Raw genomic sequence first — 27,227 nt, forward strand, 5'->3', positions numbered from 1 at the left:
AGGGCACTAGGAGGGGAGCCCTTGTGGAACTCTCTACCTTAACCACAAGGCTACTCAGAGATGTCCAGGAGGTAGCTTCGAGGCTGGGGCTCAGAGATTCTGCTTGTCCCTGAGAAGAAACCTCCTGGAACCTAAGCACTTCTAATGCTTGGTCAGACTCAAGTAACCATGGCTCCACAGCAAATTGGCGGCTCTAGGGACTGAGGTGCTCAGAAAACATTCCCTGTCACTGTAATGTGCTTTCATTCCTCTCTCACCTTCCTGCACTGAATCAGGCTTCCCCCTAGGTAGACCCTATGTGCTGAGACCTCAAACTCCATTACCACGGCTTTCCTGGTAATGTTGCTAAGGAGACTGGCTCAAGTATCAGTACCAGGTGTTGGGCCCAGCTGACTACGTCTTCCCAGAAGCCACCACATCACTGCGTCTTCCCAGAAGCCGCCGCGCGATTCCGCGGAGATAAAAAGGCGGGAGTGAGGCCGGCCGCTCCAGGCCAGCGTCGGGGGTTCGGCGCTGTAGGCCTTTTGATTTTTCTCGCCTTTTCTGTTCCTCTCTGGCTGCCCCACAGGCCTGGACCCTGGTTCCATAGGACTGTAGCTTGGTTCCCCAGAAAGACGACGAGACAGGCCGTCCAGGGCTAAGAGGCCTCTGGGGCCTGGCGGTGGGGTGACAATGTGGTCACTAGGGGTCTATACCCGCAAAAAGCAGGCCGGCGGTAGGCTCAACCTAACCCCAAAGCCAGGTCTAGGTGCCCCGGCCAAGGCGGAGGCCCCGTCACGGCCCGGCCGAAAGCTCTTTGTCCACCGTAAGCTCCGCGGGGCTGGCTCATGGCGCAGGATGCGGGGTGGTCAAGAGCCAAGGGCGGGGGCGGTTGGGCCTCAGCCCCAGGGCCCTCCCCAAGGCCTGCAGGCAGGCCTGTGAGGCTTTTATCCTGAAACGTGTCACCCTGTCTGTAGGCCTGAAAAGAAATGGCAAAACGCGTGGTTTGCGGATAATCGCGGAAAAATCTGAGCGGAGTGGTCAGGGAGGTGGCAACTCTGGGCCACCGAGGTGTGTATACACAAGTAACAGCCCCATACCTCTGGCCACTTCAAAATTTCAGTCCTGATTTGATCCTAATAACCTCTCATTCTAAGAGTCATTGAAGAAAAAGAGTCAGTGAAGGAAATAACGTGTTCTGATTTGGCTCTTAGAACACAGAACCGGGAATTTGACTTAGGAAAGAGATATTATTTTTTTAAAGAAGGAAATTTGGCCAAGTTGCCCAAAGGCAATTGAGATATAATCTCCAGGGAAGCATACCCGGCGTATTGGGTGTTGATACAATTCACACACTATGTTCTTGGCTAGTGATGACCCCATAGAGCCTTTCAGATTGTAAACAGCGTGAACAGTGATCTGGAGTGTGGAGAGACAAGTCCAGACAGACAGTACCAACTAATTGTGTTGTTTGTTTGTTAGCACTGAGTTAAGAGTTACAGGAGAGAAAAGCCTGCATGAAAATAGCACTAGTGAAGAGACCCAGGATGAGAAGATCGCTCTATTGAGTGTACGTATGTTTCTCCTCTGGTCCTTGGGTAATAAACCTAGTGCAGAGGCTAGTGGTACCTATTGTACCTCTGAAAGGAAGTATAATATGATCTTTGTTCAATAGAGACTACGTAACTTTCCAGTGTTTTTATAAATACCGATGCTGTGGCTTTAGATAGGGTCTTGAATTTCTGATTCTGGTAGACTCATCGCCATGCATTTTTATTTTTCTTTGCTTTGTCAAAGATTTAAGAAATATTCGTTACTGGCTAATTTTCTGTGTGACAAATATAAAATGCTTCTTAGTAATTCTATTATGTTTGGTAGCACACATTTCAAAGTCATTTTCATGTTTTCTCATTTGACTTTGTATTAACAATTAGAAACAGAGGATTCATTATCATTAGAATATTATGTAACTTCCTGATCTAATGTACTTAATATGGATTCTGTAAAATATTTTAAAGATGTATAGCAGTAGTTTGGGCTTCTCTGGTGGTTCATATGGTAAAGAATTTGCCTGCAATGCAGGAGACCTGGGTTTGATCCCTGGGTGGGGAAGATCCCCTGGAGAAGGAAATGACTACTCACTCCAGTGTTCTTGCTTGGAGCAGTAGTTTGGAGAAACTCAGATTTTAAAAATTGCTGGTGACTCATTTGACATTAGCATTAAATTTGATAGTCACAGTCCAGCATTTTAGCTTGCATATTTCTCTATGACATGTTTTTTGGGGGAGGGCAACTTTGACAAAACACATTTTTTAAAAAAGTCTTTTCCCCAGATTTTAACGGTGTTAAGTGTCCCTAACAGATGATTCAAGATGTGCAAAAAGAATATTTAAGCAGTTCCTTTTAATTTTTGTATTTTCCTTCCATTTATTTTTTTCCTGTGCCTTTAAAAACTTTTTTTTGCAAATTATTGTATAAATTCCTCTAACATTAAATAATCTTCAAAAATATGGCTTTTAGTGTCTGCATAGTGCTTTGTCTTATATATAGGCAAACTGTAATTTCTATAACTATTTTTTGTTGTTGAGAGGCTGAGACTGTTTCCAAGGTTTTGCTGTTTTATATATCAGTAGATATCCTACCACAGAAATTGTTTTTATATACCTTAAATTGTTATCCTAAGATAAATGTGTTGCAGTGGGTCAAGGGTTGGATTATGTTTAAAATTTTTATTTTATTTCATTCTGTCCAGTTGGCACCATCTTATCTGAAACTTAAAAATATATAGATAGATATGTAGATAGATAGATTTGATAGATGAAAAGTAGCATGTTGTTTACTTTCCATTTCTTTGAATGCTAGTAAAATTGATACTTTTTCTCATTTTGTTGGCCATTTGTGTAACTTTGTGAAATACTTATTCGTTATATATTGAAGATAGTTGTACTTTACACACACATGTAACAAATTTTTCCACATTTTCCACATTCTTTTATTTTACTTTTGGTATTTTAGACCTATTTATCATTTTCTTTTTTTTTTATTTTGCTTTTGTATTTAGAGGGGGAAAATCCTTCTTGCCTAGGGGATAGAGAAATATTCATTTTTATCTTCTCGTTGCTGGTTTTTCAGGGACTTCCCTTCTCTGGTAGCTCAGCTGGTAAAGAATCTGCCTGCAGTGCAGGGGACCGCAGTTGGATTTCTGGGTCGGGAAGATCCGCTGGAGAAGGGCTAGGTGGCCCACTTCAGTATTCTTGAGCTTCCCTGGTGGTTCAGACAGTAAAGAATCCTCCTGCAATGTGGGAGGCCTGGGTTGGGAAGACCCTCTGAAGAAGGGAAAGTCTACCCACTCCAGTATTCTGGTCTGGAGAATTCCATGCACTGTGTATAAGTCCATGGGGTCATAAAGAGTCGGACATGACTGAGTGACTTTGATTTTCATAACTGAGCATCTTTCATTTTCACTTTGCTGGTTTATCCCACAATAGTTATTGACTAGTATATTTTTGACACCCTATATTATATTTTAAGGTTTAATATTAAATATCAGATTACATCTATATCAATAAGCTGAAAAATGTTTTAAATATGAAAGTGATACACAAAGTTGACATTAGTTTTGTGTTTTTAAAATAACTAAATCAATGTTTTTATAGTATTATAATATAAAAATATTCCATCTCATAATTTGTGTATATGTTTAATTCTTATTTCATATAGGAGTCAGCGACAGGTGACCTCCAGACTGATAGTAGTTCATCAAGTAGTAAACAAGTAACAGGTAAGACTGGCAATGTGAACTCCTTCAACTTACTTTCTTACAAACATAAACATCCATTTGTATCTATCTGTCTTCTCTTCGCATCTCAGTAGAAAAAATGTCTTTCTCCTGGTCCAAGTTGAATCCTTCTGCCTGTGCTCTGGACTTCATCCTCAAAGCCTTAAAACACAATTGTGATAGGTGTTATAAAAGTGAGGTAGACTTGACTGTAACTGAATTTAGTTGAAGAGATTAAAGAAGGCTTCCAAGAGGGAGTGGTAATTTACGTGAGATCTGAAGAAATGTAGAGCTTAACTATACAGAAAGATGAATAAAGAGAAATCCAGGCAGAGGGAACAGAGGAGGAAATGTGATAATAAGATAAGGTTGGACAGGCCGAAACCTTCCATAGCCTTGTAGGCCATGCCAAAGATATTTATCTTTGGAGCAGCAGGAAGCTGCTGAAGTCTTTTAAATAGAGGATAATATGATCATATTTTTTTAGTCACTGTATGGGAAGAAGCAGAAGTGGATGTTAGTAGACGTCCTTTGGGAGGCTGCTGTAATAGTAAAGGGAAGGAATGATGGCCTTTTATACTAACAGATGACACTGGAAATGGAAAGAAGTGGATATATGTATGGTTATTGTAGGAAATGAAATTGACAGAATTTACAGATGAAGATTGAAGATGGAGGTGTCAGAGGTGCAATGTGTTTCTGATTTACATAACTGAGTGTAAGGTGGTGCTGCCATTCACTGAAAAAATCTTGTTTGAGAGGAAAATCATAAATTTTCTCTTTAATGTATTAAGTAATGGGTGCCTTTAAGATGACTAGTAATTCAAATAGGGAGTTGAACATGGAGGGCTGCTGATAGAAATTTGGTGTAATTGAACTTATTTTTGAAAACAAAAAAGGATGTCATTACTACACCAGAAAGCCTGAGGAATTCTTAAAGACAGATGAGATCAGACTGATGAATATATGAAGAGCAGAGAAAAACCACTGCAGAGGTAAGAGTAGCTCTGGAGATGCACTTAACTCAAAACACTTGGTCAGTAAAGGTGAAACACTGTAACAGATGGGACCCTGAAGGAGTTATCAAGATAATGGATTAAGCACTACATTTAAGCAGTGTATGACCTGGCCCCCTTCTCATATTGGGAACACTGGCAACTTAGTGCTTGCTGCCAGGTCAGAACCCTAGGAATTACTGCCTAGCAAAGTGAACTAAGACTTCATTTTGGCTCCTTAGGATCAATGTTGGAGCTGGAGAGAGGAGCAGAAGAGTCTGAAGTAACTCCAGATTGCCATACAGGTAGCAAAGGGGCAGAAAAGTTAAAAAATATAGATTATGCTCTACTTGTTAGTCCAAGGGAAAAGATACATAATGGCTCTCTGAAATGGGAATTCTGATATAGGAGACTTCCAGTGTGGATACTAGCCAAATAGGGCAGTGCCCCCATGTAACCTAGGGCTTTCCAGGTGGCCCAGTGATAAAGAACCCGCCAGCCAATTCAGGAAATATGGGCTCATTCCCTGAGTCGGGAAGATCCCCTGGAGGAGGAAATGGCAACCTACTCCAATATTCTTGTCTAGAAAATCCTATGAACAGAGGAGCCTGGTGGGCTATAGTCTATAGGATCACAAAGAGTCAGACACAACTTAGTGACTGAGCTTGCACACACTCCCGTGTAGCCACAATGCCCAGAAAATAAAGGAGATCACCCCCACTCAGAACATAAATCCCCAGAATGTCGCATCACTCTTCTAAAATCTCCAGAGGTAGCTTGTTTTTTTCAGAATTTATATTCTCTGCCTTATAAACAGAGATTCTCAAATAGACATATGAACAGACAATCAAAAACAGTCAAATCTTTGAAGAATACCAATGCCATGAAAGAGAGGACACCAATGAACCAAACAAAAGAATCAAAACCTGAAGGAATGATAGTAAACTTTAAATATCTCTTTAGAGACAAGAGGCAATTGAATCCATAATGTAATAGGCTGCTATAAAAAATTATAGTCCCTGAAAACTAAAAATGTAAAATTTTAAAACAATAAATCAACCTAATATTGGGATGTACTCAGCTGAAATCAAATTAGCTAGGTAGAAAATACAGGAATTTTCTTAAAATATAGTGTAAAAGAACATGGGAAGTGCTTAACAAACGCTTTTCCCTCCTTCTTCCTTCTTCGTCTAGTTAACTTCTGCTAGTTCTTCAAATACAGATTCAGGTGCCATCTCTTTTGGAAGCCTCTCCTGACTGCTCTTCTCTCTTTCTAGATGAGTTGTTCTTTCCTGGTAGTTCCATGGCACTGTCACAGGACTCAAAACAACAGTATAATATTTGTTCCTCTAAGCTCTAAAGCTGTTGAGAATAAGCACTGCCTTTTATCTTCCTATTCCATGCTTGAGACATAATATAATCTTAAATGCTTGTTGAATGAGTTTTCTACTCTCTTTAGAGGAAATAAACAATTTTATCATAATCAATATTTTAAGAAATTGTAGTTTAAGTATATGACAAATGTCCTTACTAGCTTTATCAAGTTGATGTGTGAAAGGTATGAGAAAATAGAAGACAGACTGTCTCTAATTAACAAACTAGCTGTATCTGAGTTTGTTTGATATTTGATTGATATTTGAGACCTAGAATACTTTATACTACAATAAAATATAAATGGTTAGGTTTTGAGCAACCCACAGAATTCTATTTAACATATAATTGTTTTAATTCTGTCTTGGAATCTAGAAATTTTGAAACATGATTAAAATTAACTCAGGATTTCATGTTTAATATGGAGGGTTGAACATATTTATTTATTCCTTCTGAAAACACTGAAATATCAATAAAGGCATAAAAAAGACATGAGGCCATAATGTAGAGAAAAAGAGAAGAAACCTTAGCTGATGAGAGATAATCAACAAAAGTTTGGAATCTGCAATGTAAATGAATTAAGTTTAATAGTCTTAATAGAAAAAAAAAAAGGCTGAAACCTAGGGCAAACCACGAAGTGAAACAATGCAGATTGAAGGTTCAGAAATTAGAGACATATTCCACATATTTGTGAAGGAATAGGTAGAGATAATGTTGAAAATAGAATTTTTGGAAATCTTTAAAAGTAGCAGTTAGATACTTTGATCCCTCTGCCAGGACAATGTAGCCGGGCAGCGACTCTTATTCCCACCATGGCTGTCCAGAGACACTGAAGCAAAGGGATGCTCAGTACTGCTGAGGGCAGGGGTGCTATACTGAAAACTAGCAGTGAGGGGTGGGAGGAAGAGGGAAAGGAATTAAGTAAAGTCTGTTTACTTATCTCAGACTCATCACACTCAGGAAAATACACCCCAGTTAAGAGCCTGGAGGGTTCCTCTCTTGGAAACTTCTCTGACCAGGAGAAGACCTATATTCTGGCAGTAATTACCTGGTTCCTGTCCAAGTACCCTTCAGTAAAGCCCATATTGCTTCCTAAACCTCACTTATGAATCCAGTTTCCAGCCACTATTTAGTCCCTCCTTCTTAGACATGCAAGAATTACCAGATATTTAAGTAATTATACTGATTTTATATGCATAAAATAAAAGTTAGATACCAAATAAAAAGAAACTTGAAGAACACAGACAATGCAAGAAAAAAAAGCTTTTTCTTTTCATTTATTTTTATTAGTTGGAGGTTAATTACTTTACAATATTGTAGTGGTTTTTGCCATACATTGACATGAATCAGCCATGGATTTACATGTTTTCCCCATCCCGATCCCCACTCCCACCTCCCTCCCCATCCCATCCCTCTGGGTCTTCCCAGTGCACCAACCCTGAGCACTTGTCTCATGCATCCAACCTGGGCTGGCAATCTGTTTCAAACTTGATAGTATACTTGTTTCAATGCTATTCTCTCAGAACATCCCACCCTCGCCTTCTCCCACAGAGTCTAAAAGTCTGTTCTATACATCTGTGTCTCTTTTTCTGTTTTGCATATAGGGTTATCGTTACCATCTTTTAAAATTCCATATATATGCGTTAGTATACGTGTTGGTGTTTATCTTTCTGGCTTACTTCACTCTGTATAATGGACTCCAGTTTCATCCATCTCATTAGAACTGATTCAAATGTATTCTTTTTAATGGCCGAGTAATATTCCATTGTGTATATGTACCATAGCTTCCTTATCCATTCGTCTGCTGATGGGCATCTAGGTTGCTTCCATATCCTGGCAATTATAAACAGTGCTGCGATGAACATTGGGGTGCACGTGTCTCTTTCGAATCTGGTTTCCTCAGTGTGTATGCCCAGGAGTGGGATTGCTGGGTCATATGGCAGTTCTATTTCCAGTTTTTTAAGGAATCTCCACACTGTTCTCCATAGCGGCTGTACTAGTTTGCATTCCCACCAACAGTGTAAGAGGGTTCCCTTATTTTTAAGTCATATTTTCATTATTATCCTAAGTGTGATGAAGAAACATGTCCATGAAATGAGTGTAGGCTACAAAAAAAAAAGGAGCATTCAGGGAACAAAAAGAATTCTTGAAAATATGAAATCAGGAATAAAACATTCTATGAAGGATTCGGTGATCAATTTAAGGAAATACTCCAAAAGTTGAACCGATATTAAAGAGAAGATAAAAGAAATAGTGGTGACACAACTCTGTGAGTAAACTAAAACCAACCAAATTGTATCCTTTAAAAGATTGGGATTTGTGGAATATGAATTGTATTTCAATAAAGCTGCTATTTGAAAAAGAAAAATTATAACCTGAGTCCAGGCATTCTAATATCTGAAAAACAGTAGTTCCAGATATTATAAAGTAAACAGGAATGAAATTACTAAGCACATGAAACTGGAAATTTTTTTAGAAGTAAAAATGATCATGAGTGTACATATTGAAAGAGCCCACCAACTGCCCATCACAATGAATGAAAAAGACCCATACCAAGACACAATGTCATGTAATTTAAAAATCTTCAGGATAAAGAGAGAAATCCTTCAGTTTTTCAGAGGGAAAAAAAATTACCTATTGCAAATAAGCAATCAAGAATGTGAATAACATTGAACATCTCAGAAGCAACTCTAGAGGCTAAAACATGGTGGAAAAGTGCACTTTTTCTGAAGAGAACTGGCTTTGCAGAGACAAGATAAAGCCTCACCCAAAATTTGTTTTAAATTTCAAGATTAATGATGCCACTCACATACCAAGAGGGTGTGGAAGGGTTTATTACTGATATAATGAGGCCTCCTAGAGAGGAGAGTGTCTTCCTGAATAGGACTGAAAGTGGCTTGAGAGAGCAGGGAAAGGAGACTGGGTTGGGGTGTTTAGGTGGTTAGTGGGGCTGGGATGAGGCTTTAACATGCCGTTTTTGCCAGAAGATGGAGCACCAGGGCTCATCAACTTGTACAGATATGGGACAGAAGGGGAACTTGGAACAGTGAGGTTTAAATCTGTCAAACACTAAAGACTGCATCAGTCTTTTTAATATACTGGCCTAGAATTCTGTACTCAGCTAAACAATCACTCAGATAGGAAGATAGTATAAAGAAATTTTCAAACAGGTCTTCTATGCACCTTTTCTCAGGAAATGAAGCAACAAAACCAGAAAGGAAATCAATAAGGAAGAAATCATGAAATCCAGAAATCAAAGGCTCTAATACATGAAATATATAAAAGAATTTCTTAGGATCATGGTAAAGGGAAGTCCCAGGAGGACACCTGTGCAGCACATCTAGCAGTCAATCCCAATTTGAGCAAGTGTAAGAGATCTCCAGTAGCAGTATTTTAATAAAAGAAAAAAAGGAAGGAAAGAAAAAGGAGGAGAGAGAGGAAGGGAAAAAGAAAGAAGGGGAAAAAAAGAACTGATAGATAACCTGGCATTTTTTTTTAATTGAGAGGAAATTTATACTTTTGCAACAAGTTGAGATGAAATAGGTACTTAGAAAACTAATTGAAAATTAGGTAATCAATAACTCAAAGGAAAAATAAGAACTTGTAGCAAAAATGTGACATAAATAATAGAGCTCATAGTAGATGGTTCAGCTGTAAATATATTTAAGCAATTATAATAACAGAATCATTGAATATATTTAATTTATAAATGTAAATGTATAAAAAACAATAGAGTTAATAGGGTTGAAAACATTTGTCTCATTATGATAGGGAGTTATGAGACAAGAGGTTGCAATTTTTTTTTTAATTCCTTTAAGAGGTGGTAGTTTTTGCTAAAAGCTTGTAGAACTGAGTTTTTAAAATGTATAATTTGATATAAATGTAATTTTAAAATGCATTTACATTTCTTACTTGTGACACCAGGGGCAGCCTTCTATTATTATAGTCAGGAACATTTGTTTATTCTTTTCTCTACCAAGTTACCCAGAGGGTGAGTACAGGGCTTTCCTAGTTTCTGAACCCAGTTTGAGTTCTGGAGTTTGGTGGAAGGATTTTCTCTCCTGAGAGTGGTATTCATAGAATTTTGAGAGGTAGATGGCATGAGAGATGCAGCAACTGAGAATGAGAAGGATGAAGACAGTGAGAAAAAGTATCAAGGACAGGGAAGGACACTCTGGGACAGCTGAAGTATGGGAAGAGAAACATACTCAGAGGAAGAGCCTGACTCTGATATCTGAAGAGGTGAAGAAGGATGGTAGCTTGAGTCAGTCAATTTAAGTGGTGCACTGATGGCTGGAGGAGGTGACCACATTGAAAACAGTTGTCAACATTAAGGAGGGGGTTGGAGTGAAAGAAAAAGATGTGGTGAGGTCAAAGTGGAAGGATAAAGAGTTAGTAGTCTTGGGTGGGTAATGAATGAGCAGAGATAGATATAAGTCAACTCCAGGGCAGAAGATAATGGGTTTTAAGAGTGATGCTCTTCTTTGATCCCTTATCCCACACTCCACCAGTTTCTGTTAGTGTTGACCTCTGTTTTAATCATGTTAGGAATGTTTCATAAATGCTGACTGTCTATAGGAAAGTATATTTTCTCTTTTCTTACTAAACCTTCTGGTTCCTCAAGTAAATACTAAGTTCTATCCCTGTCATTTATTGGAAAGATTTTCATTCTAGTCTACTCTCACAGGGATGATTTTAAGACTTCTGAATTAAAGAGATTTTATGTTCATATATTTCCCCCAATTTCCTATTGAGATGTTTGTTTTCTTATTATTGAATTTTTGGAGTTCTTTATATTTTGGATTCCAGTCCATTTACAGATCTTTTCTGTTACTCTGTGGCTTTTCTCTTTGAAATAGAAGGTTTAAACTTTGATGAAGCCCAGTTTATCACTGCTTTTGTTTTATGAATCATTCTTTAATTGTTACATTAAAGAAATTGTTACCAACTCAGTGTCATGAAGATTTTATCCTGTTTTTTGTAGAATTTTGTAGTTTTAGGATTTGCATTTAGAATCATGATGCATTTATAGTTAATTTTTTTATATGATGGAAGATATGAGTGCAAGTTATTTTATTTTGTTTTGCTTTTGCATGTGGATATACAGTTGTTCCAACATAATTTGTTTGAAAGAATATCCCTTCTCCATTGAATTGCCTTTGTGTCTTGGTCAAAAATAAGTTACTCTTCTGCATGTAAGTCTATTTCTGGACTCTGTTCAGTTCCTTTGATCTGTGTTCCCTTGAATCTATGTTTATGCTTGGTGTTTTTTAAACGGAATAACTAGAATCACCCTTTCTTCTTCTCAGCTAGTCAACTTACAGTTAATGGGTTACTTATATATAAAACTTGCACTTGAAAAATTAGGTATACATTTTATTTATTTATATTTATTATTAAGGTATACTTGATAAAATTTGTATTTTTGAGTCAAGAATTATAATTGAACCAAAGTAGGGAAAGAATAAATTTATAAAACTTTGAAAAACAATGGAAGGGGTTTATATTGCATTTTCTTCATATCAAAAATAGACTTAATTTCTAAGATTGAAATTCAAGTACAATTTAAGATTGTATACAATCACATGCCTTTTCAGTTTTATGTGTAATTTTACATTACTAGTATACAACTGCATGTATATTTCTACAAGTTTAAGTTCTTAGGGTTTTGAATCTGTTTACTGTTGAAACATTTTACTCTTTTTGCTTGTTTATTCTATAGGACTAAGTTTGCAGCATGATATTTCTGGCTCTCTTCTAAGTTATTCATTTACAGACCCTTCTACAGAATACAAGAGTTCCGAAGAGAATTTAAGTAGCTTCCCATCACCTGAGCTCTTCAGAGGATCAGATTATTTAGGTGAGAAAATTTCGACCTTAAGTTGCTCCTCCATAGAAACTGCTCCTTTGTCTACAAATTCTGCAATGAATAATGTTCCTTTAGAGAAATTATACTTATCTTCCTCAGCAAAACCTCTCTGCCCACTATCCATTGTGTTCCACATGCAGTCACATAGTACTATAGATCAAAACCACCCAGATCAGGAAAAGATGAAGAGATTAGCATTTACATGTAATACATATCCAGTTATTAATATTAAGCAGCTTTATACATAACATATGTATATTTGTTCTCTTGAACTATGGGTTATCTTTTATTTCCTATACTTCTCTTACTTTTCAGTAATTCAAAGGTTGACTGGACTATCTCCCTGCTTGAATTTTTTCTACAAATTATCAGTTATTTATGTTTGCCATATGTATAATTAACAGCCTTTGGTTAATGATGCAGATTGAACATATGCCTTCTTCCACAACTTTGTGCAATGGCAGAAAATGACTTTTTTTAAAAAGACATAAACACATAAGAGTAAAGAGAATGAGAAAGAATAAAGCATAAATTTTGGAAAGCTAGAGAGCAAATGGTCTGATAAAGTGGATTTGAAAAAGCTGAATCCTGAATCAACAATGAGAATAGCCCTGAAACAAGCTAGTTTGTACAATACTAAAGTATCCCGGATAAGCTTTCAATGTGGTTCTTGTAAAAAGCTGTGTCCAAAATACAAAAATTGTAGTGACTTCTCTTTCTCCTTTCCTAGAAATTTATTCTTCGGGGTGTTTTGAAACAGAGTGACCCTGAACTAAGCACTGTTAATAGCAGGGATACCATGGTATTTTGTAATGTTGTCATTTACCTTGTCATAGCCTCATGGTGGGTGAAGTTTCCTTTCTCAATCTTTGGCTTTGGAGTTGGCCATATGACTTTGGGCAACATGGATATCAGTGAGTGATACATAAGCAAACTTTTGATATGTGCATACATAATTGGTTTTGTCCCCCTATCCTTTTGCTATCCTGAGGAAAATACAAATCTTCTTCCACTTATGATGGAAAAAACTCTTAAGCTGAATCATTGTGAGTCAGGGACCATATGCATATCCTAATTAGCTTCTACCTCTATTATTGAACCCCAGAATAAGAGATACAGAGCAGGATAGCCCTGGGCAGACTGCAGACTTCAGAGAGCTGCTCCAGTTGATCACCTGACCTATAGCCTGAAGCGGAGCTGCTTGAGCCAAATAGTAGACAGGTTTAAGAAAGAAATGCTTTCATTTTATGCCACTAAGATTTCAGTACTATTTATTATATAGAAAAAGCCTACTGCTTCAGATACTGTAGTGAATGCAGAAAGGGATAGTTAAATGCAAATGTACATTCCAAATTGTGGGACTGCTCACCCAATGCTTAGTCTCGTCCTAACCCAATAGCCAGCCCATTTCTCTATTCAGCTTCTAGAATGCTAGCACCCAGAATTGAAACTTCCAGGCAGGAAAATGGAAGTTTTTTCCTGAGAAATCTGAGCAACCGTAAAGAAAGTATCAAAAGATACTGACCTCAGTAGTGCTTCAGTGAAACTGACAGGAACCCTACAGTGAAGTTGCCTATGTGGCCAGCCCCAGCTAGGCCATAGAGATCCCACTTAGCCATTTAGGGCCCCCTCTCAAATATGAGCAAAAGACAAGGACTACCAGACTTCTGATGAATTCTCTAACATAAAGCATAGAGGTCAAAACAGCAAAATATGGTAGTAAGTCAGTAAGGTGTTGGAATAGTAAACCCTAGACTTGCCTTTCCCAATGGACACACCAATTCAACAACAATACATGGACTAATTTGTGTCCATGTATTTCCCTTTGTGAGACTTTGTGAGAAATCTCAAAACTAGTTGAGTGACTCCTGCACCCCAGGCAAGCTTGAAACCAGTCACATCAAAGCAAGTAGAAAAACTCAAGACACCCTTCCATCATAATTCACATCCGCCATGCAGCACCATACAATTGGCAGGAAACCTTCAGCTCCTAGATTTTCCCTAGGGAGGAAGGGAAAGGCCTGAACTATGTACCAAAAGCTCTCAATTATTTGGGGATAACCAAAGAATGGACTACTGACTTGTCTGCCTCAGAGTACCGGTGGGACCTGACATACTCTAGAAGTCTGATGAGTGCTGAAACAAAGATACCAGTTTATCCTAGCATGAGAACATTCACTAGATCCCAGCTTCTCTTTGGGAAGGGAAAGATTTGGACTGTGTTCAACATTCCAACATTTCTGGGGCTGCCCAAGGGACTAGCTTTTGTCTCATCTGTCTTAGAGCAGTGATAGGACTTGTTTTATTCTAGATGCCTCATGGCCACTGAAACAAAGACTCTGGTTTGAACTAGCAAGAAGGTTTGAGAAGATCGTGGTTGGAAAGACTGATGAAGATTTTCTCCTGTATGAGGCCTATCTGTTTACAGACTGGGAAAGCTGGCTGTTTTATCTAATGTGCAGACACCAACACAAATGATTAACGAGAAAGAAGAAACAGGGAAACATGATCCAAAAAATGAGAATAAGATAAAGCTCCAGAAAGTGACTCTAATTAAATGGAAATGTATGAACTACCTGACAGAGAATTTTGAATGATTGTCATAAAGATATTCAACAAATGTTCATAAAGAACTCAGGAGAATGTATGGAAAAAGTGAGAATTTTAAGAAAGAGATTTTTCAAAAAGAACCAAAAAAAAAAAAAAAAAAAAGAGCTGAGAAAAACAATAAATGCACTAAGAAAAAAAAAACAGTAAAAGATCAATCAGAAGAAAGAATCAGCAAATTCAAAAATAAGTCATTTGAAATTATCCAGTCACAGGAGCTAAAAGGAAAAAGAATATAAAAGAATGAAGAAAGTTTGAGACTTACAGAACACAAGAAAACAGATCAAGGGAAAAGGGAAGTGGGGAGGGAGGGAGGGAGAGGGAAAGGGCCAGAAGGTTTCTTCATAGAAATGGTTGCTGAAAATTTCCTAAATCTGGAAAAGGAAGTGTACATCCAGACCTAGGAACCCCAACAAACCTCAAATAAGATGAACCAAAGAAATTCACATTGGGGAACATAGTCAAACTGTCAAAAGTCAAAGAAAAAGCACTTTGAAAGCAGCAATATAAAAAGCAACTTGACATATACAGTGAGACCTCATTAGACTATTTATGGATTTCTCAGCAGAAACCTTGCAGGCTAGAAGAGAGTGGAAGTAAAGAGACAAAGTGCTGAAAGAAAGAAACTTTCAGCCAGTAATACTGAAGCCTGCAAAATTGTCCTTAAGAAATGAAGAGAAAAAAAAAAAAATGATGAGAAGTCCAAACAAACAAAGGCTGAAGGAGTTAATCGTCACTAGCCCTGTCTTACAAGAAGTGCTAAAGGGAGTTCTTCAAGTTAGAACAAAGGACTCTAAACAGCCATATAAAAGCATATGAGAGTATAAAACTCATTGGTAAGTATATAGACAAATGCACTGATACGATAACAGTGACATATAAATCACTCTTAATTCTAGTATAAAAGTTAAAAGACAAACAAATATAATTATAAAAATATGTTAATGGGTATACCATATGAAAGGTGGTAAATTATAACATCAGTATTGCAAAATGTGTTTGAGGGGTGAAGTAAAAGCATAGAGTTTTTGTTAAATTGTTATCAGTGTAAAATAGACTGTTAAAATTATGTTTTATGGTAACCCCATGGTAACCACACACAAAAAATACCTATGGAAGATACATAAAAGAAAAATAGAAAGGAGTCAAAGCATATCAATATAAAAGAATCAATGAAAGACAGAGGAGCAAGAGAGGGAAGAGGGGCAAAATAACTATAAAACAGAAAACAGTTAACAAAATTATAATAGTAAATCCTTCTCTATCAATAATCATCCTCTATCAAGAATATAAATGGATTAAACCCAATCAGAAGACGAAGAGTGGCTGAATGGGTTGAAGAAATAATCCAACTGTATGCTGTCTACAAAAGACTCACTTAAGATTTAAGGGCACACATAGACTGAAAGCAAATGGCTGGGGAAAGGCACTCTATGTAAATTGTGACCAAAAGAGAGCACAAGGGGCTATACTTTATATCAGATAAAAAATAGACTGAGTCAGAAACTTTTATAAGAGACAAGAATGTTGCATAATTATAAAAGCATCAATTCATCAAAAACACTCAACAGTTATGAATAAATATCCACCCAACATCAAAGCACCTAACATATAAGGTAGACACTGGCGTAATTGAGGGTAGGAATAGGCATACAGTCATAGTAGGAGACTTCAGTACTCCCACTGTTAATAATGGATAGAACATCTGGACAGAAAATTAACACTTAACTGATTTCAAAGTATATTGCAAAGCTATAGTAAACATAACATTATAGTACTGGAATAAAGACAGAGATATAGACCACTAGGACAGAATAGAGGGCCCAGAACTAAATCCATAAAGACATTTGACCTTTAACAAGAGTGCCAAGAATACACAATGTGGGAGAAATAGTCTCTTCAACAGATGATGTTGACAAAACTGGATAGCCATATACAAAAAATGAAATTGGACCCTTACCTTATACAAAAAAGTCAGCTCAAAATATAGTAAGGACTTACATGTAAGACCAAAAACTATAAAACTCCTAGAAGAAACATAGGGGAAAAGCTTCATGACAATTGGTCTTGACAGTTATTTCTTGGATGTGACACCAAAACACAGGCAACAGAAGCAAAATTAGACAAGTAGGCCTAGATAAAACTGAAAGGCTTCCGCGCAGCACAAGAAGCAATCAACAAAGTAAACAACCTATAAAAAGGGAGAATATTTAGAATCCACATATCTGATAAGGGATTAATATCCAAAATATATCAGAAACTCCACAGTTCAATAGGAAAAAATCCAAATAACTTGATTTTTAAAAATGACAAAGAACTTGAATGAACATATTCCCCCCAAAGAAGACAGTCACATGGCCAGCAGGTATATGAGAAGATCAGTAACCACCAGGGAAATGCAAATCAAGATCACAGTGAGATATCACCTCCCAACTATTAGGATGGTTATTTTTTTTTTTTTTAAAGGTAAATGTTGGCAATGATATGGAGAAATTGGATTTCCTTTTGTACACTGTTGATAGGAATGTAAAATAGTGAAGCTGCAATGGAACAGTATGGCAGTTACTCAAAAAATTTAAAATAGAAGTAACATATGTGATTCAGCAATCCCACTTCTGGGTATTTATTCAAAATAATTACTGTCAGGATCTAGAAGAGATATTTGAACTCCCATGTGCATTGCAGACTTTTCACAATAGCCCAATGACCACTGATGGATGAATAGATAAAGAAAATATGGTATATGCATACAATGGAATATTATTCAGCCTTTAAAAAGGATATCCTGCTATATGCAACACTATAGAAGAACTTTGAGGACATTATGGCAAGTGAAATAAGCTAGTCACAGGCAGAAAGATACTGTATGATTCCACTTGTATGAGATATCTAAAGTAGTTAGATTTATAGCAGTTGAGAGTAGAATGTTGGTTGCCACGGTCCAAGGAGAAGGAGATGTGGGGAGTTGCTAATCAACAGGTAGAGTTTTAGTTATGCAAGATGAATAATAGGTTCTAGAGATGTGTTGCACAACATTGTGCCTATAGTTAACAATACTCTATTGTACTCTCAAATTTGAGGGTAGGTCTCATGTTAGGTGTTCCCACCACAATAAAATTAAAAATAAGAGAAGAAACCAAACAGAAATAGGAATACGAGGAAGATACTGGGGGAGAAAGTCTTCCTTGAGATATGTATATTACATCCATTGAATAGGAACAGGATGCTGTTTAAAAACTGGGGGAGTGAGAATATTCAAGAATAAATTTTAAAAAAGAATAAATTAAAGGCAATAGCAAAATGGAAAACTTGGTAGAAGGATTAGAAGATAAATTGAGATTTCCCAGGGGGAAAAAAGTCAGGAGGGAAAAAAAGGAGAAAAAAGTTTAGTTAGAGAAGTGAAATCTAATACCAAATAATAGGAGTCTCAGAAAAAGATAATGAAATAAACAGGAGGAAGAAAATTACCAAAGATATAACTCAAGAACAGTTTCTAGATCTAAGAAGTATGATTTCTGGGTTGAAAGGGCCATACACTGTCTAGCACAATAGATGAAAAAACACCAAACAAAACAATATGAAATTTCAGAACATCAGAGAATGGAATAAATAGAATGGATTTATACAGTTTGGTAGGGTTTCGGATTAAATAGATGAAGAATACAGAAAAATCTAAACAAATAAAACTTTATTGGCTCCAGGAAAAACAAGAGGTAGTCATTGTATATATACCAAAAGAGTTAAAGACAGCATTTTTATGACAATTTATCATCATAACGTTTGCATTGAATACTGCCCTAACTAAATATGCCATATAATAATATGAAGATAATGGGGAAAGTGGGGAAAAAAGAGTATTTGGGCATTGCAAAAGCCTGAAGATTATTTAATATCCTGATTCCTCAAGGCTTTTCTTTATGCTTCACCTAAACTTTCTTCAATTACCATAGCTTTGTATGGGCTAGGAACCTAAGTTGGGGAGAAAAAGGTAACCTGCCACTTGTGTGCTGTTCAAAATTTTGTGCCATTTCTCCCTGCTTTTTTTAGAATGGGAGTGTCCCATGCTGGAAGAAAACATGCCATGTAGGAATTCTACTCTTTTGGACATAAGTAAAGCAGTAGCAATAGAGAAGGTACCTGAGTTTTCAAATCTCTCTGCAATTTTAGGTAAGTTTCACATTCTTTTTCCTCATGTCACAAGGGGGAAAATCCTTGTCATTATTGAAAAAGCAAAGTATTTTTTCTCTTGAGTGATTTTTTAGCTAAATTAACCAATTAGGATTACTTTTGGCTACACATAATATCTGACTAATAGTAAGTAACTCAAGCACATATGGGTTTACTTTTTTAAAACATTTACTTTGAATTTTATTAATATACTTGCAGAAAAGTTGCAAAAATATTAAAAAGGGTTCCCATATACCTCCCATCCAGCTTTCTGAAATGTTATTTTCTATAACCATAATCAGTTCAGTTTAGTCACTCAGTCCTGTCCGACTCTTTGTGACCCCATGGACTACAGCATGCCAGGCTTCCCTGTCCATCATCAACTCCCAGAGCTTGCTCAAACTCAAGTCCATTGAGCTGGTGATGCCATCCAACCATCTCATCCTTTGTCGTCCCCCTTCTCTCCTGCTGTCAATCTTTCCCAGAATCAGGGCCTTTTCCAATGAGTCAGTTCTTTGCATCAGGTGGCCAAAGTATTGGGGTTTCAGCTTCAGCATCAGTCCTTCCAATGAATATTCAGGACTGATTTCCTTTAGGATTTACTGGTTTGACCTCCTTGCAGTCCAAGGGACTCTCAAGAGTCTTCTCCAAAACCACAATTCAAAAACATCAATTCTTCAATGCTCAGCTTTCTTGATGGTTCAACTTGAAACTCAGTGTTAAAACTAAGATCATGGCATCCCTTTTATTGGGTACATTTATGTAAATGAGTATAATATCATCCTCTTGTATTGATTCCTTTATCATTATGTAATGCAGTCCAAGGGACACCACAAAAACATCTTCGGCATAATACAATGGTCATAATTAGGAAGTTACATTGGCATTAAATTGTTAGCTATAGACCTGATTCACATTTCATCAGTTTTTCCACTAATGTCTTTTCTTCTGATTCAGGATCCTATCTCGGATCCTACATTGCATTAGCTGGTTAAAGTTCAGTTCAGTCGCTCAATCATGTCTGACTCTTTGCGACCCTATGAACCACAGCACACCAGGCCTCCCTGTCCATCACCAACTGCCGGAGTCTACCCAAACCCATGTCCATTGGGTCTGTGATGCCATCCAACCATCTCATCCTCTGTTATTCCCTTCTCCTCCTCCCCTCAATCTTTCCCAGCATCAGGGTCTTTTCAAATGAGTCAGCTCTTTGCATGAGGTGGCCAAAGTATTGGAGTTTCAGCTTCAGCATCAGCCCCTCCAATGAATATTCAGGACTGGTTTCCTTTAGGATGGACTGGTTTGATCTCCTTGCAGTCCAAGGGACTCTCAAGAGTCTTCTCCAAAACCACAATTCAAAAACATCAATTCTTCAATGCTCAGCTTTCTTGATGGTTCAACTTGAAACTCAGTGTTAAAACTAAGATCATGGCATCCCTTTTATTGGGTACATTTATGTAAATGAGTATAATATCATCCTCTTGTATTGATTCCTTTATCATTATGTAATGCCCTTCTTTGTCTTTCTTTGTGACTTGTGTTTTAAAGTCTATTTTGTCTGAGTATTGCCACCCTTATTTGTTTGTCATTTGTGTTTGCATGAAATATCTTTTTCCATCCCCTCACTTTCAATCTGTGTGTGTCTTTTGTCCTGAAGTGAGACTCTTTTAAGCAGCATATTGTAGTTTCTTGTTTTTTTATCCAGTCTGCCACTCTATGTTTTTTGATAGGAACATTCAGTCCATTGACATTTAAAGTAAGTACTGATAGGTATGTACTTACTGCCATTTTCATTTTTGTATTCCAGTTGTTATTGTACTTTCTCTTTGTTCATTTCTTCTTCCTTTTGTTTTTTCTTTTGTGGTTTGATGATTTTCTTTTGCAGTATATTGAGTTCTTTTCTTTTTGGTTTTTATGTATCTTTTGTATGTTTTTGATTTGTGATTAACCTGGGTTACAAGTATATTGACCCATAATTATATTTACTTGCTTTAAACCGATAGTCATGCAAGTTCAAACACATTCTAAATTATCTATATTTTATACTGCCCTCCCCCACATTTTGTGATTTTGATGTCCTATTTTACAACTTCATTCCTATCCTTTGGCTGTTAATTGTAGTTATAATTGTTTTTACAAAATTTTTTATTGTTTTTTTTTTTACTCCATACTGTCATCAATCATTTTATATATTTGCCTTTCCTGTTGTGTTTTTTTCCCATTACTATAGATTCTTGCTTCTTTTCTATTTAGAAAAGACTTTTCAATATTTCTTTTATGGTAGGTGTAGTATTGTTGAATTTGTTTAGTTGTTGCTTGTCTGAGAAATTCTTTATCTTTCTTTCTATTCTAGATGATAATCTTGCAATAGAGTATCCTAGGTTGCAGTATCCTAGGTTTTTTCCTTTTAGGACTTGGAATATATTATGATATTCCATTATGGCCTGTAAAATTTCTGCAGATAAATCAGCTGGTAGCTTTTTGTGGGGAGGGGTCCCCTTGTAATTGGCTCTGGTTTTTCTCACTGCCTTACAATCCTCTCTCTAACTTTTGCCATTTTAATTATGATATACCTTGGTGTGCTCTTTTGGGTTAATCTTATTTAGTATGCTTTGTGCTTGCTCTGGGCTTCCCTGGTGGCTCGGAGGTTAAAGTGTCTGCCTGCAACGCGGGAGACCCGGGTGATACTTGTTTCCTTCTTTAGGTGTGGGAAGTTTTCAGTCATAATTTCTTCAAATACCTTTCCATCCATTTCTCATTTTCTCCTTCTAGAACCCCTGTTGTGTAGGTTGGAATGTTTTATATTATCCCATATATTTCATATGTTGCTTTCAGTTTTTTCATTTGTCTTTCTGTCTGCTATTCTGATTGAATGATTTCTATTATTCTATCTTCTAGATCACTTGTTTGTTCTTCGTGTCATTTACTTTACTATTCATTGTTTCTAGATTGGTTTTTATCTTGATAATTGAATTGTCTAGTTTTGATTGGTTCATTTTTATAATTTCTAGTTCCTGTTACAGTGGTCTGCATTTCTATCAATAATGTTGCTTAATTATGTTAACTTTTTTATCACTACCTTTTTGATTTCAGGGTTTAGAGGACTGGTGATCTCTGTTTCATTGTTTTTGCTTACAGAGGATTTCTTTGTTCTTTTAATGGGAGTAGTCCCTCTGACTTCATTTTACTTAACTGTCTGTCTTTATTAATTTAAGAGAAACAGTTGTCTACCATGATCTTGAAGGGATGTTTTTACATGGGAGCATCTTGGTTCAGGATGTGTGTGTCCAGTATTTTGGGTGTAAGGACTGGTTTTGGTATCGACACCAGCCATGTCTTTCCTCAGGTTGTACTGGCCATTATTCCCTAGATAGGGGGTGCGGTTCATGCTAGACTCTCTAGAGCCTATGCAGAATGAGGCAGGGCTTCCTCTCTGCTCAGTGGCTGTCACCATGTTGGCAGAGGCGAGGTCTGCTTCCCAGTTGTTGGATTAGAAGCTCTGAGGGTCAGGTTCGATCAGGCTCTGTTGCCTTTGAGTGTGTCCTCTGCCCCACAGCAGGTGAGGCCCGTTTGGTCACAGAGCACCCGTGTGCTGCCTGTGTAGGCCTCTGTGGTTCTGCTCAGAAACAGCTCAAGGTTGAATTCATTTCTCTGTTGTGTTCATCCTAGATATAGCACAAGGCTGTGATGAGACACAGACTGAGGCTGGGGATCAGGGCATTGTGAATTAAGGAAGTGAGGTGGCTGTGCTGCCCATTGAGATCTGAGCTGCCTCTCTGGCAGATCTCTCCCAGAACCTGTCTGCTCCAGATCTACACTAAGGTGTGGTAAGGAGTTGGTGGAGCCAGGGCACTCTCACTGGGAGACGAACCACCACCTATTCCTGAGTGTGCCGACAGTGGCCTCCACAGCTCCACTCAGATCACATTCCAGCCACTCTCAGCTGTCTCTGCATAGCTAGATGAAGTCCTTTCCCAGGGCCTTTGTGTTCAAGGTTCAGCACTTAACCACTACACACTCTTTTTTTTTTTAATTTTAAAAAAATATTTATTTTTTAATTGAAGGATAATTGCTTTACAGAATTTTGTTGTTTTCGGTCAAACCTCAGCATGAATCAGCCATAGGTATACATATATCCCCTCCCTTTTGAACCTCCCTCCCATCTCCCTACCATCCTACCCCTCTAGGTTGATACAGAATTCCCTCTTTAAGTTTCCTGAGACGTACAGTAAATTCCCGTTGGATATCTATTTTACATATGGGAATGTAAGTTTCCATGTTACTCTGTCCATACACCTCACCCTCTCCTCCCCTCTACCCATGTCCATAGGTCTATTCTCTATGTCTGTCTGTCCACTGCTGCCCTGTAAATAAATTCTTCAGTACCATTTTTCTAGATTCTGTATATATGAGTTAGAATACGATATTTATCTTTCTCTTTCTGACTTACTTCACTCTGTATAATTGGCTCTAGGTTCATCCACTTCATTAGAACTGACTCAAATACGTTCCTTTTTATGGCTGAGTAAAATTCTATTGTGTATATATGTACCACAACTTGTTTATCCGTTCATCTGTCGATGGACATTGAGGTTGCTTCTGTGTTCTAGCTGTTGTAAATAGTGCTGCAATGAACAATGGGATTGCTTACATTTTTTTCACTTTTGGTTTCCTCAGGGTATATGCCTAGGAGTGGGATCGCTGGGTCATATGGTGGTTTTGTTCCTAGTTTTTTAAGGAATCTCCCTGCCATCATCCATAGTGGCTCTATCGATTTACATTCCCACCAACAGTGCAAGAGCGTTCCCTTTTCTCCACACCCTCTCCAGCATTTATTGTGTGTAGACTTTTTGATGATGGCCATTCTGACCAGTGTGAGATGATGTCTCGTTGTAGTTTTGATTTGCATTTCTCTAGTAATGAGCAATATTGAGCATCTTTTCATGTGTTTATTAGTCATCTGTATGTCTTCTTTGGAGAAATGTCTGTTTAGGTCTTTTTCCCACTTTTTGACTGGGTTGTTTGTTTTTCTGGCATTGACTTGTATGAGCTGCTTGTATAGTCTGGAAATTAATCCTTTGTCAGTTGTTTCATTTGCTATTATTTTCTCCCATTCTGAGGCTTGTCTTTTCACCTTGCTTGTAGTTTCCTTTGCTGTGCAACAGCTTTTAAGTTTAATCAGGTTCCACCTGTTTACTTTTGTTTTTGTTTCCATTATTTGTTGTGAAACAGCTTTTAAGTTTAATTAGGTTCCACTTGTTTACTTTTGTTTTTGTTTCCATTACTCTAGGAGGTGGATCATAGAGGATCTTGCTTTGATTTATGTCATTGAGTGTTCTACCTATGTTTTCCTCTAAGAGTTGTACAGTTTCTGGTCTTACATTTAGGTCTTTAATCCATTTCCAGTTTATCTTTGTGTATGGTGTTAGGCAGTATTCTAATTTCATTCTTTTACATGTAGCTGTCCAGTTTTCCCAGCACCATTTGTTGAAGAGGTCTTTACCACATTGTCTTTGCCCCACTGTATATTCTTGCCTCCTTTGTAAAAAAATAAATAAAGGTACCCAAAGGTGCATGGGTTTATTTCCGGGCTTTCTATCCTATTCCATTGGTCTGTATTTCTGTCTTTGTGCCAGTGCCATGCTGTCTTGATGATGGTAGCGTTGTAGGATAATCTGAAGTCAGGAAGGCTGACTCCTCCAGCTCCATTCTTTCTCAAGACTCCTTTGGCTATTCAGGGTCTTTTGTGCTTCCATATGAATTGTGAAATTTTTTGTTCTAGTTCTGTGGGAAATGCCATTGGTAATTTGATAGGGATCTCATTGAATCTGTATTTTGCATTTGGTAGTATAGTCATTTTCACAATATTGATTCTTCCTCCTCAGGAACATGGAATATCTCTACATCTGTTTATGTCATCTTTGATTTCTTTCGTCAGTGGCTTATAATTTTCTGTGTACAGTTCTTTTGTCTCCTTAGGCAAGTTTATTCCTAGATATTTTATTCTTTTTGTTGCAGTGGTGAATAGGATTGATGCCTTAATTTTGCTTTCTGATTTTTCATTGTTAGTATATAGAAATGCAGGTGATTTCTGTGTATTGATTTTGTATCCTGTGACTTTGCTGAGTTCACTGATTAGCTCTAGTAATTTTCTGATAGTATCTTTAGGGTTTTCTATGTACACTATCCTGTCATCTGCAAACAGTGAGAGGTTTACTTCTTCTTTTCTGATCTGGATTCCTTTTATTTCTTTTTCTTCTCTGATTGCTGTAGCTCGGACTTCCAGAACTATGTTGATTAACAGTGGTGAAAGTGGACACGCTTGTCTTGTTCCTGATGTTAGGGGGAACACTTTCACTTTTTCACCACTGAGAATAATGTTTGCTGTAACCTTCTCATATATGGCCTTTACTATGTTGAGGTAGGTTCCTTCTGTGCCCATTTTTCAAAGCGTTTTAATCATAAATAGGTTCTGAATTTTGTCAAAGCCTTTTTCTGCATCTATTGAGAATATCGTATGGTTTTTATCTTTCAATTTGTTAATACAGTGTATCACATTGATTGATTTGTGTATATTGGAGAATCCTTGCATCCCTGGAATAAACCCAGCTTGATCATGGTGTATGAACTTTTTGATGTATTGCTGAATTCTGTTTAGCTAAAATTTTGTTGAGGATTTTTGCATCTATGTTCATCAGTGATATTGGCCTGTAGTTTTCATTTTTTTTTGTTGTCTTTGTCTGGTTTGGGTATTAGGGTAATGGTGGCCTTGTAGAATGAGTTTGGAAATGTTCCTTCTTCTGAAATTTTTGAAGGAGTTTTAGAAGAATCAGTTTAGTTCAGTTCAGTCACTCAGTCATGTCCAACTCTTTGCAACGCCAAGAATCGCAGCATGCCAGGCCTCCCTGTCCATCACAAACTCTCGGAGTTTACTCAAACTCATGTCCATTGAGTCATTGATGCCATCCTACCATCTCATCCTGTGTTGTCCCTTTCTCCTCCTGCCCCCAATCCCTCCCAACATCAGGGTCTTTTCCAATGAGTCAACTCTTTGCATGAGGTGGCCAAAGTATTGGAGTTTCAGCTTCAGCATCAGTCCTTCCAGTGAATACCCAAGACTGATCTCCTTTAGGATGGACTGGTTGGATCTCCTTGCAGTTCAAGGGACTCTCAAGAGTCTTCTCCAACACCACAGTTCAAAAGCATCAATTCTTCAGCACTCAGCTTTCTTCACAGTCCAACTCTCACATCCATACATGACCACTGGAAGAAGCATAACCTTGACTAGACAGACCTTTGTTGGCAAAGTAATGTCTCTGCTTTCGACTATGCTATCTAGATTGGTCATAACTTTCCTTCCAAGGAGTAAGCGTCTTTTCATTTCATGGCTGCACTCACCATCTGCAGTGATTTTGGAGCCCCCCAAAATAAAGTCAGCCACTGTTTCCACTGTTTCCCCATCTATTTGCTGTGAAGTGATGGGACCAGATGCCATGATCTTAGTTTTCTGAATGTTGAGCTTTAAAGCCAACCTTTTCACTCTCCTCTTTCACTTTCCTCAAGAGGCTCTTTAGTTCTTCTTCACTTTCTGCCATAAGGGTGGTGTCATCTGCATATCTGAGGTTATTGATATTTCTCCTGGCAATCTGATTCCAGCTTGTGCTTCTTCCAGCCCAGCGTATTTCATGATGTACTCTGCATATATGTTAAATAAGCAGGGTGACAATATACAGCCTTGACGTACTCCTTTTCCTATTTGGAACCAGTCTGTTTTTCCATGTCCAGTTCTAACTGTTGCTCCCTGACCTGCATATAGGTTTCTAGGCATTTGCTTTTCTCTAAATGTTTTACAGAAATCTTCTGTGAAGCCGTCTAGTCCTGGGCTTTTGTTTGGGGGGAGATTTTTGATCACAGCTTCAATTTCAGTGCTTGTAATTGAGTTGTTCATAATTTCTGTTTCTTCCTGGTTCAGTCTTAGAAGATTAAACTTTTCTAAGAATCTGTCCATTTCTTTCAGGTTATCCATTTTATTGCCAAATAGTTGTTCATAATAGTCTCTTATAATCCTTTGTATTTCTGCACTGTTTGTTGTAACCTCTCCTTTTTCATTTCTAATTTTGTTGATTTGATTCTTCTCTATTTTTTCCTTGATGAGTCTGGCTAAAGATTTGTCAATTTTGCTTATCTTCTCAAGGAACCAGCTTTTAGTTTTATTAATCTTTATTATTGTTTCTTTCATTTCTTTTTCATTTGTTTCTGCTCAGATCTTTATGATTTCTTTTCCTTCTACTAATTTTGAGATTTTTTTGTTCTTCTTTTTCCAGTTGTTTTAGTAAAGTTAGGTTGTCTATTTGATGTTTTTCTTGTTTCTTGAGGTAGGATTGTATTGCTGTAAACTTCCCTCTTAGAACTGCTTTTGCTGTATCCCATAGGTTTTGAGTTGTCATGTTTTAATTGTCAT

General features: G+C 37.4%; 1 protein-coding gene across 3 annotated transcripts in view; it reads left to right on the forward strand.

Moving 5' to 3' along the window:
* The first annotated feature begins 434 nt into the window (after positions 1-434).
* The window catches only part of MEIKIN (meiotic kinetochore factor), a 118,611-nt gene continuing 91,818 nt past the window's right edge, over positions 435-27,227 (forward strand). For all 3 annotated transcript variants that reach the window (XM_070465061.1, XM_070465062.1, XM_070465063.1), the window contains exons 1-6: positions 435-805; positions 957-1,050; positions 1,462-1,549; positions 3,700-3,760; positions 11,846-11,983; positions 18,647-18,766. In XM_070465061.1, the coding sequence (XP_070321162.1) occupies positions 673-805; positions 957-1,050; positions 1,462-1,549; positions 3,700-3,760; positions 11,846-11,983; positions 18,647-18,766 (634 nt within the window). In that variant the 5' untranslated portion in view covers positions 435-672. The remainder of the gene's footprint in view (positions 806-956; positions 1,051-1,461; positions 1,550-3,699; positions 3,761-11,845; positions 11,984-18,646; positions 18,767-27,227) is intronic.

Source organism: Odocoileus virginianus, chromosome 3 (assembly GCF_023699985.2).
Source record: "Odocoileus virginianus isolate 20LAN1187 ecotype Illinois chromosome 3, Ovbor_1.2, whole genome shotgun sequence".
In the NCBI taxonomy this organism is placed as follows: Eukaryota; Metazoa; Chordata; class Mammalia; order Artiodactyla; family Cervidae; genus Odocoileus; species Odocoileus virginianus.